The sequence below is a fragment of the Hyla sarda genome, chromosome 8 (assembly GCF_029499605.1).
Source record: "Hyla sarda isolate aHylSar1 chromosome 8, aHylSar1.hap1, whole genome shotgun sequence".
In the NCBI taxonomy this organism is placed as follows: Eukaryota; Metazoa; Chordata; class Amphibia; order Anura; family Hylidae; genus Hyla; species Hyla sarda.
In genome coordinates, this window is record NC_079196.1 from 128,802,601 (window position 1) to 128,815,764 (window position 13,164).

Consider the following 13,164-nt stretch of genomic DNA (forward strand, 5'->3'; position numbering starts at 1 on the left):
CTTTACTTCCACATGTGGGGTATTTATATATATTTATATATGTAAATGGGGTTACAAATTTTGGGGGGCTTTTTTCCTATTACCCCTTGCGAAAATGAAAAATTTGGGGTAACGCCAGCATTTCAGGGGAAAGAAGACAAATAAAAATTTTCATGTCCAACTTTAACAAAAATTTGTCAAAGACCTGAAGGGTGTTAAGGCTAACTATACCCCTTGTTACGTTCCGTGAGGGGAGTAGTTTCCAAAATGGGGTCACATTTTTTTTTTTTGCGTTCATGTCAGAAGCGCTGTAACGATCAGCCACCCTTGTGCAAATCCCCAATTTAGGCCTCAAATGTACATGGCGCTCTCTCACTTCTGAGCCATGTAGTTCATCCGCAGAGCATTTTACGTACACATATGGGGTATTGCCATACTCAGAAGAAATTGTGTTACAAATTTTGGGGGTCATTTTCTCCTTTTACCTGTTGTGAAAATTAAAAGTATGGGGCAACACCAGCATGTTGTGTAAAAATTTTAAATTTTTTTTACACTAACATGCTGCTGTAGCCCCCAACTTTACCTTTTCATAAGGGGTAAAAGGAAAAAAATCGCCCCAAAATTTGTAGTGCAATTTCTCCCGAGTATGGAAATACCCCATATGTGGCCCTAAACTGTTGCCTTGAAAAACGACAGGGCTCTGAAGTGAGAGAGCACCATGCGCATTTGAGGCCTAAATAAGGAATTTGCAATAGGGGCGGACCCGGTTACCTACAGTAAAACCCTACAGCAGTGTTTCCAAAACAGGGTGCCTCCAGATGTTGCAAGACTCCCAGCCTGCCAGGACAGTCTATGGCTATCTGGCAATACTGGGAGTTGGGGTTTTGCAACAGCTGGAGGCTCCCTTTAGGAAACACTGCCGTATGTGACTTTTTTCCTTTTTATTTGGGGGTGGGGGGGACGTGTAAGGGGGTGTATATGTAGTGTTTTACTTTTTATTATTTGTTAGTGTAGTGTTTTTAGGGTACATTCACACAGGCGGGGATTCACAGTAAGTTTTCCGCTGGGAGTTTGAGTTGCGGCGGAAAATTTGCCGCAGCTCAAACTTGTAGAAGGAAACCCACTGTAAACCCGCCCATGTGAATGTATCCTGTACATTCATATGGTGGGGGCACCCCTAACCTTCAGCTGTTACAAAAGTACAACTCCCAGAATGCACTGACAGACCGTACATGCTGGGAGTTGTAGTTTTAGAACAGCTGTAGGTACACTGGTGGGGAACCACTGAGTTAGAAAACAGACTCTAGCTCAGTGATTCCAACCAATGTGCCTCCAGCTGTTGTAAAACTACAAATCCCAGCATGTATGGCCTGTCAGTGCATTCTGAGAGTTGTAGTTTTGCAACAGCTGGAGGCACACGGGTTGGAATCACTGAGTTAGGAAACAGACTCTAGCACAGTGTTTCCCAACCAGTGTGCCTACAGCTGTTGCAAAACTACAATTCCCAGCATGGCCAGACAGTCAAGGATGCTGGGCATGTAGTTCTGCAATATCTGGCCCTTCAGATGTTGCAGAACTACAACTCCCAGCATGCCTGGACAGTCTGGGCATGCTAGGAGTTGTAGTTATGCAACAACTGGGGAAGAACAGTTTGGAGACCGCTAAGTAGTGGTCTCCAAACTGTAGCCCTCCAGATGTTGCAAAACTACAACTCTAAGCATGCCCAGACTGTCCAGGCATGCTGGGAGTTGTAGTTCTGCAACATATGAAGGGCCAGATATTGCAGAACTACATGCCCAGCATCCCTGACTGTCTGGCCATGCTGGGAATTGTAGTTTAGCAACATCTGGAGGGCTACAGTTTAGAGACCACCTTATAGTGGTCTCCAAACTGTGCCTCTTCAGATGTAGCAAAACTACAACTCCCAGCATGCCCAGACAGTCAGTGTATGCTGAAATTTGTAGTTTTGCAACATCTAGAGGACCACAGTTTAGAGACCACTACACAGTGGTCTCCAAACTGTGACCCTCCAGATGTTGCAAAACTACAACTCACAGCCTTTGTCTGTGTGGGCATGCTGGGAGTTGTAGTTTTGCAGATTTTAGAAGGCCACAGTGAAGATCACTTACCGCGATCTTCACTGCAACCTTCTCCCGCCGCACTTTCCGGCCGCCGCTCCTCCTGCTGCCGCCGCTGCTCCGGAATGCTGACTCCGCCGCCTCCACCGATCCGGGTAAGTCGGGCCATGTTCCCCCTTCGGCGCCCGTGTTCCCCCGCTCTGTACCGACTTCCGATCGGTGGACAGAGCGGGAGAAATTAACTTCAAACCCCCCCGCCCCCCTCCTGCCATTGGTGGTCAGCCTGACCGACCAATGGCAGGGGTTGGGAGGGGGTGGCAACACTGCCACCTCGCTCCTATCCTTTAGGATGATTCGGAGCTGTCTGACAGCTCCGATGATTCTTATTTTCCGGGCGATCGGGTCACCAGTGACCCGAATGGCCTGGATCGCGGGCAAATCGCTGGTCTGAATTGACCAGTGATTTGCCGCGATCGCCGAAATGGGGGGGGGGGGGGGTCTCAGGACCCCCGTAGGCATTGCCACGGGATGCCTGCTGATAGATATCAGCAGTCATCCCAGTCCGATCACCACCCGGCGAGCGGCATTGATGGGAAATACCGAGGGTGTATGGATACGCCCTCCGTCCTTAAGTGACGGGACGCGAGGGTGTATGCATGCGTCCCCAAGGAGTTAAGGACGCAGGATTGGTTTCGTTTTTGCACTTTCGTTTTTTCCTCCTCCCTTTCTAAGAATCATAACGCTTTAAATTTTGTACCTAGAGACCCATTTGTGGGCTTGTTTTTTGTGCCATTAATTGTAATGACATCAATCATTTCACCGGTGAAAGCAGAAAAAAAAAATCCGTGTGGGGGCAAAATTGGGGAAAAATAAGCCATTTTGTAACTTTTGGGGGGTTTTGATTCTACACAGTGCACTTGGTAAAAATGACACCTTATCTTTATTGTGTAGCTCCATACAGTTAAAATGATACCCAAGTTATATAGGTTTTATTTTGTTTTACTTCTGTAAAAAAATGGTAACATTTTGCACGAAAATTTATATATTTAAAAATGTCCTTTTCTGACCCCTATAACTTTTTTTTTTCCACATACGGGGCTATATGAGGGCTAATTTTTTTGTGTACCATTTTTGTTTTGATAGGACGTTTTGGTCACTTTTAATAAAAAATTTTATGGAATAAAAAGTGACCAAAAACATGCAATTTTGGAATTTATTTTACGTGTACGCCACTTTTTAATTAACTTTATATTTTTATAGTTCAGACATTTACGCATGTGGCGGTACCACATATGTTTATGCTTATTTTTATTTACATACAATTTTTATTTATTTTTTAAATGGGAAAATGGGGGTGATTCAAACTTTTATTAAGGAAGGGATTAAATCACATTTATTGACTTTTTTAAACTATTTTCTAGTCCCCACAGGCGACTATAACATGCAATCTTCTGATTCAGGCATGGAGCAGCAAATCACCGATCAGACAGTGAAGAGGCAAGTTAGTACCCTCCCACTGTCCTCGGACCACTGTCAGCAGTCTCGAAAAGCCAACTGAGCTAACTGGCAGGTGTTTTCTCACGTTTTAGACGCCGCAATCGACTTTGATCGTGGCATCTAAAGGGTTAATATCAGACAACAGCCCGATCGGCAAAGTCCGGTAATAGCCATGGGTCCTGGTTGCTAATAGCAACCGGGACCCATCGGATATGAGGCTTCATGCTTCATGTAACGGGAGTCGGCAATGGACGTCAATATACATCCATTGTCTTTAACCCCTAAACGACGCAGGACGTATATTTACGTCCTGCGCCGACTCCCGCGATATGAAGCGGGATCGCGCCGCGATCCCGCATCATATCGTGTTGGTCCCGGCGCTCATCAACGGCCGGGACCCGCGGCTAATACCACACATCGCCGATCGCGGCGATGTGCGGTATTAACCCTTTAGCAGCGGCGGTCAAAGCTGACCGCCTCTTCTGAAGTGAAAGTGACCCGGCTGCTCAGTCGGGCTGTTCGGGACCGCCGCGGTGAAATCGCGGCGTCCCGAACAGCTGACAGGACACCAGGAGGGCCCTTACCTGCCTCCTCGGTGTCCGATCGGCGAATGACTGCTCCATGCCTGAGATCCAGGCAGGAGCAGTCAAGCGCCGATAACACTGATCACAGGCGTGTTAATACACGCCTGTGATCTGTGTAAAAGATCAGTGTGTGCAGTGTTATAGGTCCCTATGGGACCTATAACACTGCAAAAAAATGTAAAAAATGGCGGTCAATGGCGTACGCGCAAAAAAATTCCAAAGTCCAAAAAAGCGTATTTTGGTCATTTTTTATACCATTAAAAAATGAATAAAAAGTGATCAAAAAGTCCGATCAAAACAAAAATCATACCGATAAAAACTTCAGATCAAGGTGCAAACAATGAGTTCTCATACTGCCCTGTACGTGGAAAAATAAAAAAGTTATAGGGGTCAGAAGATGACATTTTTAAACGTATAAATTTTCATGCATGTAGTTATGATTTTTTCCAGAAGTGCGACAAAATCAAACCTATATAAGTAAGGTATCATTTTAACCGTATGGACCTACAGAATAATGATAAGGTGTAATTTTTACCGAAATATGCACTGCGTAGAAACGGAAGCCCCCAAAAGATACAAAATGGCATTTTTTCTTCGATTTTGTCGCACAATGATTTTTTTTTCCGTTTTGCCGTGCATTTTTGGGTAAAATGACTAATGTCACTGCAAAGTAGAATTGGTGACCCAAAAAATAAGCCATAATATGGATTTTTAGGTGGAAAATTGAAAGGGTTATGATTTTTAAAAGGTAAGGAGGGAAAAACGAAAGTGCAAAAACGGAAAAACCCTGAGTCCTTAAGGGGTTAAGGGGTTAATGTGCGCCTTTTCATCCATAATCTTTAAAAAATAGATGCAGTTTTTTGTGGTCATTATTTCTCCCATTCCAGGTGAAAAATTAAATATATTGCCAAACTGTACTCTTTTCGAACCTGGCCTAACACTTAACCCCTTAAGGACTCAGCCCATTTTGGCCTTAAGGACTCAGACAATTTAATTTTTACGTTTTCATTTTTTCCTCCTCGCCTTCTAAAAATCATAACTCTTTTATATTTTCATCCACAGACTAGTATGAGGGCTTGTTTTTTGCGCGACCAGTTGTCCTTTGTAATGACATCACTCATTATATCATAAAATGTATGGCGCAACCAAAAAACACTATTTTTGTGGGGAAATTAAAACGAAAAACGCAATTTTGCTAATTTTGGAAGGTTTTGTTTTCACGCCGTACAATTTCTGGTAAAAATGACATGTGTTCTTTATTCTGAGGGTCAATACGATTAAAATGATACCCATTATTACGTACTTTTATATTATTGTTGCGCTTAAAAAAAATCACAAACTTTTTAACCAAATTAGTACGTTTATAATCCCTTTATTTTGATGACCTATAACTTTTTTATTTTTCCGTATAAGCGGCGGTATGGGGGCTCATTTTTTGCGCCATGATCTGTACTTTTTTTTGATACCACATTTGCATATAAAAAACTTTTAATACATTTTTTATAATTTTTTTTAATAAAATGTATTAAAAAAGTAGGAATTTTGTACTTTTTAAATTTTTTTTCGTTCACGCCGTTCACCGTACGGGATCATTAACATTTTATTTTAATAGTTCGGACATTTACGCACGCGGCGATACCAAATATGTCTATAAAAAATGTTTTTTACGCTTTTTGGGGCTAAAATAGGAAAAAACGGACGTTTTACTTTTTTATTGGGGGAGGGGATTTTTCACTTTTTTTTTACTTTTACTTTTAAATTTTTTTACATTTTTTTTTACACTTGAATAGTCCCCATAGGGGACTATTCATAGCAATACCATGATTGCTAATACTGATCTGTTCTATGTATAGGACATAGAACAGATCAGTATTATCGGTCATCTCCTGCTCTGGTCTGCTCGATCACAGACCAGAGCAGGAGACGCCGGGAGCCGCACGGAGGAAGGTGAGGGGACCTCCGTGCGGCGTTATGAATGATCGGATCCCCGCAGCAGCGCTGCGGGCGATCCGATCGTTCATTTTAATCGCGAACTGCCGCAGATGCCGGGATCTGTATTGATCCCGGCACCTGAGGGGTTAATGGCGGACGCCCGCGAGATCGCGGGCGTCGGCCATTGCCGGCGGGTCCCTGGCTGCGATCAGCAGCCGGGATCAGCCGCGCATGACACGGGCATCGCTCCGATGCCCGCGGTTATGCTTAGGACGTAAATGTACGTCCTGGTGCGTTAAGTACCACCTCACCAGGACGTACATTTACGTCCTGCGTCCTTAAGGGGTTAAAGGGCACCTCTCATCAAAAAAACTTTTGATATATTATAGATTAATGTATGCAGAATAACTTTACAATTGCATGTTATTAAAAAATATGCTTCTTTCTATTTAATTTTCCACTTTGAAGAAATTACCACTAGGGGGTCTCCCTACCAGTCCTGGCAGCAAGCATTTCAGACTCATGCTGGAGTCCTAAACACTACGAGCTGCCAGTCTGCTTTGTTCACAAAGGAGAACACTCAGAGCTGCTAGCCTGCTTTGTTCACAGCCTGTTTGGCTGTGAACAAAGCAGGCTGGCAGCTCTGAGTGTTTAGGACTCCAGCATGAGTCAGAAATGCTTGCTGACAGGACTGATCGGGAAAAATACAATAGAAAGAAGCATATTTTTCATTAACATGCTATTGGAAAGTTATTCAACATTCATTAATCTAAAATATATCAAAAGTTTATTTGATGAGAGGTACCCTTTAAGGCTTGCAATTCAAGCATCGGTAGCTTAACATATAATGAATACACACAACTAATTCCATTGTTAATATAAACAGGGGCCCTTTTATGCATAACTTTTAAAGTTCTAACTTTGCACTTACCTATCAGTTAATACAATGGGCACATCTAATTTTTCCACAGGAATTTTATGGTTTTCCACAAGGCGTTTATAGAGTAATGCTTCTTCCACTCTATAAGGGTTAAGTAAAGCTATGCCATTCTTTGATGCTGCAATCCAAGCTCCAGGTAGATTCAGTTTACTCATTAAGGTAATTTCTTCAAAATCTATTTCTTTTCTTCCAAGTTTGTAAAGCTGTTTCTTGAGATTGTACAAGCTAAAATCTATTTTAATAGTTTTATTGGCTGGCTCTTCAACTTTCTTCTCCACTTGAGAATAAAACAATTTATTCAAAATTTGCTGATTAGACATTGGGGCTTGCAGTTTGATTTTTTGAGCAGGGGTTTTGTCTAACGTTAGTTTAATTTTTTTGCCTGATACTTTGGCCATTTGTACTGTTTCTTTTGTAGCTTTTACAGTATGCATCTTGTATCTCTGCATGTCTTTAGCTGCCTTTTCTTCATATCTGTATGGGAAAAAAATTTATTAAAATTGTACAGATAAGTATTCACCCCCTTGGAGTTTTCTACATTTTGTCATGGTTTACCACAGATTCAAATTTATTTAGTTGCAATTTTATGTAATGACAAACACAATCAGAAGTCACATGTACAAGTCACATAATTAGTAAATAGTGTCTACCTGTCTTCAATTTAGTGTCAGAATAAATACACCTGTTTTGTGAAAAAATATCCCAAGCTTTGAACATTTCACAAAGCACCATTAAATCCATCAGCAGAAAATGCTAAGAATATGGCACAAGCGCAAGCTACCAAGACTAGACCATCCACCTAAACTAACAAACCAGGCAAGGAGAAAATGAATCAGAAAAACAACCAAGGGGTAAGTCTGGATGAGTTGCAAAGATTAACAGCTGTGGTGGGAGAATCTGTTCACAGGACAACTATAAGTTGTGTACTACACAAATCTGGCCTTTATGGAATATTGAAATGAAGAAAGCCATTGTTGAAAGTGAGCCACAATAAATCCTGTCTAGAGTTTGCCACAAGACATGTGGGAGACAGCAAACATGCAGAAGAAGTTGCTCTCATCACAAAGACGGCTCTAGACTTTGTGAAGCCTTAGGCAAACTTGATCATGAGTCCCCCTATCGCTGTGAATTTAATACAATGGCGGTGCATACAGTGTACGAGAAGCACACATGAATTTTTTCAAGGGTTAGGGTAATATTAGTAGCCGCCTTTAGGTAATATAAACTGCAGTAGCCCCCTTAAAGGGGTACTCCGAAGGAAAACTATTTTTTTTTAAATCAACTGGTGCCCAAAAGTTAAACAGACTTGTAAATTACCTCTATTTAAAAACCTTAATCCTTACAGTACTTATCAGCTTCTGTATACTACAGAGGAAGTTGTATGGTTCTTTTCTGTCTGACCACAGTGCTTTCTGCTGACATCTGTGTCTATGTCAGGAGCTGTCAAGAGTAGGAAAGGTTTGCTATGGGGATTTGTTTCTGCTCTGGGCACAACCATCTCTTTAGGTGGTAAAATCAGCAGCATCCTACTTTAGGTAGTAAAATCAGCAGCATCCCCATAGGTAGTAAAATCTGCAGCAGTCCCCTTTAGGTAGTAAAAACAGCAGCAGCCTTTTAACCTGTACAGGACCCAGGGCGTATAGATACGCCCTGTGTACCTGGGTCTTAAGGACCCAGGGCGTACCTGTACGCCCGTGGGAATTTCAGTCCCCACCGCGCGCCGAGCGGGGACCGGACTGGGGTGACTGCTGATATCGATCAGCAGGCACCCCGCGCAAATGCCCAGGGGAGTCATCAGACCCCCCCCATGTCGGCGATCGGCGCAAATCGCAAGTGAATTCACAGTTGCGATTTGCGCCGATTTCGGGTCATACGGGTCTATGGTGACTCGGTGATCCGGAATATAAGGGGGATCACGGTTGTCTAAGACACCCACGATCCCCCTGAAGGGATAGGAGTGAGGTGGCAGGGGTGTCACCCCTCCTATTGGTGGTCTAGACGTGACCACCAATAGCAGATGGGGGTGCGGGGGGGTTAACTTTAGTTTTCCCCGTTCTGCCCACCCACAATAGGCGGGGCAGAACGGGGAACCGAAGGGGACCGGGCGGTGAAGATCCAATTACCCCTCTGTAAAGGCTGCGGGACGGGATCGGCTGCGGTGATCGGCGCGGGCGGCGATGTCGTGCGGCAGAAGAGGATGGCTCCCTGGATCCGACGAAAGACGGTAAGTTGCCTAGCAACATCTGGAGGGTTACAGTCTGAGACTGTAGCCCTCCATATGTTGCAAAACTACAACTCTCAGCATGCCCAGACAGCTGTTTGGGCATGCTGGGACTTGCAGTTTTGCAACAGCTGGAGGTCTACAGTTTAGAGACCACTGCATAGTGATCTCTATACTGCCCTCTAGATCTTGCAAAACTACAACTCCTAGCATGCCCACACAGCAGTTTGCTGTCTGTGCATGCTGGGAATTGTAGTTTTGCAACATCTGGAGGTCCACAGTTTGTAGATCACTGTGCACTGGTCTCTAACTGTAGCCCTCCAGATGTTGCAAAACTGCAAATCCCAGCATGCCCAAACAGCAAACAGCTGTCTCGGCATGCTGGGAGTTGTAGTTGCGTACCTCCAGCTATTGTATAACTACATCTCCCAGCATCAGTACATGCTGGGAGTTGTAGTTTTGCAACAGCTATAGGCACACTGGTTGGAAAATACTGAGTTAGGTAACAGAACCTAACTGAAGGTTTTCCAACCAGTGTGCCTCCAGCTGTGGCAAAACTACAACTCCCAGCATGCATGGTCTGTCAGTGCATGCTGGGAGTTGTAGTTTTGAAACAGCTGGAGGTTTGTCCCCCCATACAGGGTACATTCACATGGGTAGGTTTACGGTAAGTTTCCTGCTTCAAGTATGAGCTGCGGCAAATTTTTCACTGCAGCACAAATTTCTAGCGGGAAGCTCACTGTAAACCTCCGCCAGTGCGAATGTAACCTAAAAACAATACACTACACTACACTACACTACCACAAAATAAAGGGTAAAACACTACATATACACCCCCTTACACTGTCCCCCCAATTAAAATGAAAAACTTATTATACAGCAGTGTTTCCAAAACGGAACCTCCAGCTGTTGCAAAACAACAACTCCCAGCATTTCAGGACAGCCACTGACTGTCCAGGCATGCTGGGAGTTTAGCAACAGCTGGAGGCACCCTGTTTGGGAATCGCTGGCGTAGAATACCCCTATGTCCACCCCTATGCAACCCCCAATTTAGTCCTCAAATGCGCATGGCGCTCTCTAACTTCGGAGCCCTGTCGCATTTCAAAGAAACAGTTTGGGTCCACATATGGGGTATTTCCGTACTTGGGAGAAATTGCACTACAAATTTTGGGGGGCTTTTTCTCCTTTTACCCCTTAAGAAAAGGAAAAGTTGGGGGCTACACCAGCCTGTTAATGTAAAAAAAAATTACACTGACATGCTGGTTTTGCCCCATACTTTTTATTTTCCCAAGTGTTAAAAGGAAAAAAAGACCCCCAAAATTTGTAACGCAATTTCTCCTGAGTATGGAAATACCCCAGATGTGGGCGTAAAATGCTCTGCGGGCGCACAACATGGCTCAGGAGTGAGAGCGCACCATGTACATTTGAAGCCTAAATTGGTGATTTGCACAGGGGTGGCTGAATTTACAGCGGTTCTGCCATAAACGCAAAAAAAGAAATACCCACATGTGACCCCATTTTGGAAACTACACCCCTTACGGAACGTAACAAGGGGTATAGTGAGCCTGAACACTTCACAGGTGTTTAATGAAAAATCTTCAAAGTTGGATGGAAAAATGAAAAAAAAAAAATTCACTAAAATGCTGGTGTTACAATTTTTGATTTTCACACGGAAAAATAAGAAAACAGCCCCCAAAATTTGTAACCCCATTTCTTCTGAGTAAGAACATACCCCATATGCGGATGTAAAGTGCTTTGCTGGCGCACTACAATGCTCAGAAGAGAAGGAGCGCCATTGGGATTTTGAAGAGAAAATTTGTCCGAAATTGAAGGCCACGTGTGTTTACACAGCCCCCATAGTACCAGAACAATGTACCCCCCCCCAACATGTGACCCATTTTGGAAACTACACCCCTCACGTAATGTAATAAGGGGTACAATGAGCATTTATGCCCCACAGGTGTCTGACAGATTTTTGGAACAGTGGTTCGTGAAAATTAAAAATTTAATTTTTAATTTGCACAGCCCACTGTTCCAAAGATCTGTCAAATGCCAGTGGGGCGTAAATACTCACTGCACCCCTTATTAAATTATGTGAGGGGTGTTGTTTCCAAAATGGGGTCACATGTGGGGGGGTTCAACTGTTCTGGCACCACGGTGGGCTTTGTAAACGCACATGGCCCCCGACTTCTATTCCAACCAAATTCTGTCTCCAAAAGATCAATGGCGCTCCTCCTTTTCTGAGCATTGTAGTGCGTCAGCAGAGCACTTGACATCCACACATTGGGTATTTCCATACTCAAAAGAAATGGGGTTACCAATTTTGGGGTCATTTTCTCCTATTACCCCTTGTAAAAATGTAAATATTTTATTTTTTCATTTACACATCCGACTTTAACAAAAAGTCATCAAACACCTGTGAGGTGTTAAGGCTGACTGTACCCCTTGTTGTGTTCCTTGAGGGGTGTAGTTTCCAAAATAGTATGCCATGTGTTTTTTTTTTTTTTTTGCTGTCCTGGCACCATAGGGGCTTCCTAAATGCGGCATGCCCCACAAAAATCATTTCATCAAAATTTGCTTTTCAAAAGCCAAATGTGACTCCTCTTCTGAGCATTGTAGCGTGCCAGTAGAGCACTTGACGTCAACACATGGGGTATTTCCATACTCAGAAGAGATGGGGTTACAAATTTTGGGGGGCATTTTGTCCTATTATCCCTTGTAAAAATTAAAAATTTGGGGAAAAACTAGCATTTAAGTGAAAAACAAAACAAAACATTTACGCATCCAACATTAACAAAAAGTTGTGAAACACCTGTGGGGTGTTAAGGCTCACTGTTTATTTACCTCAACTCAGCCCAAAGGGACTGAGCAAAAAGTCCACTTTTTATCCCTCACTTTAATAAAACTTAATTTTTATTTATAAGTAATTAAACAATAATGTGAATAAACAGAGCTAAAGGTGATTTAAAAAAAAAAAAAAAAAACAGCATTTTTAGCACCACATGTATTAATGTAACTGGTTGTCCCTAGGGACCAACTGGAATTGTGAGATCTACTCAGCACATCTGCAGAATGTGCAGAATATGGGTGCTATGCTGATATTTAAAATGCTCTCACACTGTCCCTCCTCACATGTTTCGCCAGCAAAGTGACGTCTTCAGAGGTTAGGGAACAATGGCCATTGTTCCATAACCTCTGAAGACGTCACTTTGGTGGCGAAACATGTTAGGAGGGACAGTGTGAGAGCATTTTAAATTGTGGCCCTGAAGACAATTTTTTTTTTTACCTCTGACCATTTTGGACGCAAGGATTTCCTTAACAGCGAAGACATCGGAGGAGCCAGAGACAGGAGCTGGAGCACCAACCTTGGGAGAGAAGCGGTTAAGAACAAGAGGTTTGAGAAGAGAAACATGAAAAGAGTTAGGAATACGGAGAGAAGGGGGAAGAAGAAGTTTGTAGGAGACAGGATTGATTTTAAAAGGTCCAAGAATTCAGCCCAGGGTAGAAGGTCGACCCAATCGTCTTGGCGGGAGGAAACAAAATGTCACAAATAGTCACCAAGGATCTGGTTAACTCTCTCTACTTGCCCATTGGATTGGGGATGATAGGAGGACGAGAAATTTCATTTGATTTTTAATTGATTACAGAGAGCTCTCCAAAATTGGACGCCTCTATCCGAGATGATATGCGTGGGTAGCCCGTGAAGGCGAAAAATATGCATAAAAAATAGCTTCGCCAACTGTGGCGCAGAAGGAAGACCTAGAAGCGGAATGAAATGTGCCATCTTGGAGAAACGATCAACGACCACCCAGATGACGGTGTTGCCATGGGATACAGGCAGATCCGTAATACAATCCATGGCAATTTGAGACCATGGCTGCTCAGGAACAGGTAAAGGAAGGAGGAGTCCAGCAGGCTTCTGGCGAGGGGTCT

General features: G+C 43.4%; 1 protein-coding gene across 6 annotated transcripts in view; it reads right to left on the reverse strand.

Annotated features, from left to right (window-relative positions):
• Positions 1–13,164, reverse strand: part of PMS1 (PMS1 homolog 1, mismatch repair system component) — a 666,172-nt gene that overhangs the window by 127,089 nt on the left and 525,919 nt on the right. For all 6 annotated transcript variants that reach the window (XM_056533911.1, XM_056533910.1, XM_056533915.1 and 3 more), the window contains one exon: positions 7,002–7,484. In XM_056533911.1, coding sequence (XP_056389886.1) covers positions 7,002–7,484 — 483 coding nt within the window. The remainder of the gene's footprint in view (positions 1–7,001; positions 7,485–13,164) is intronic.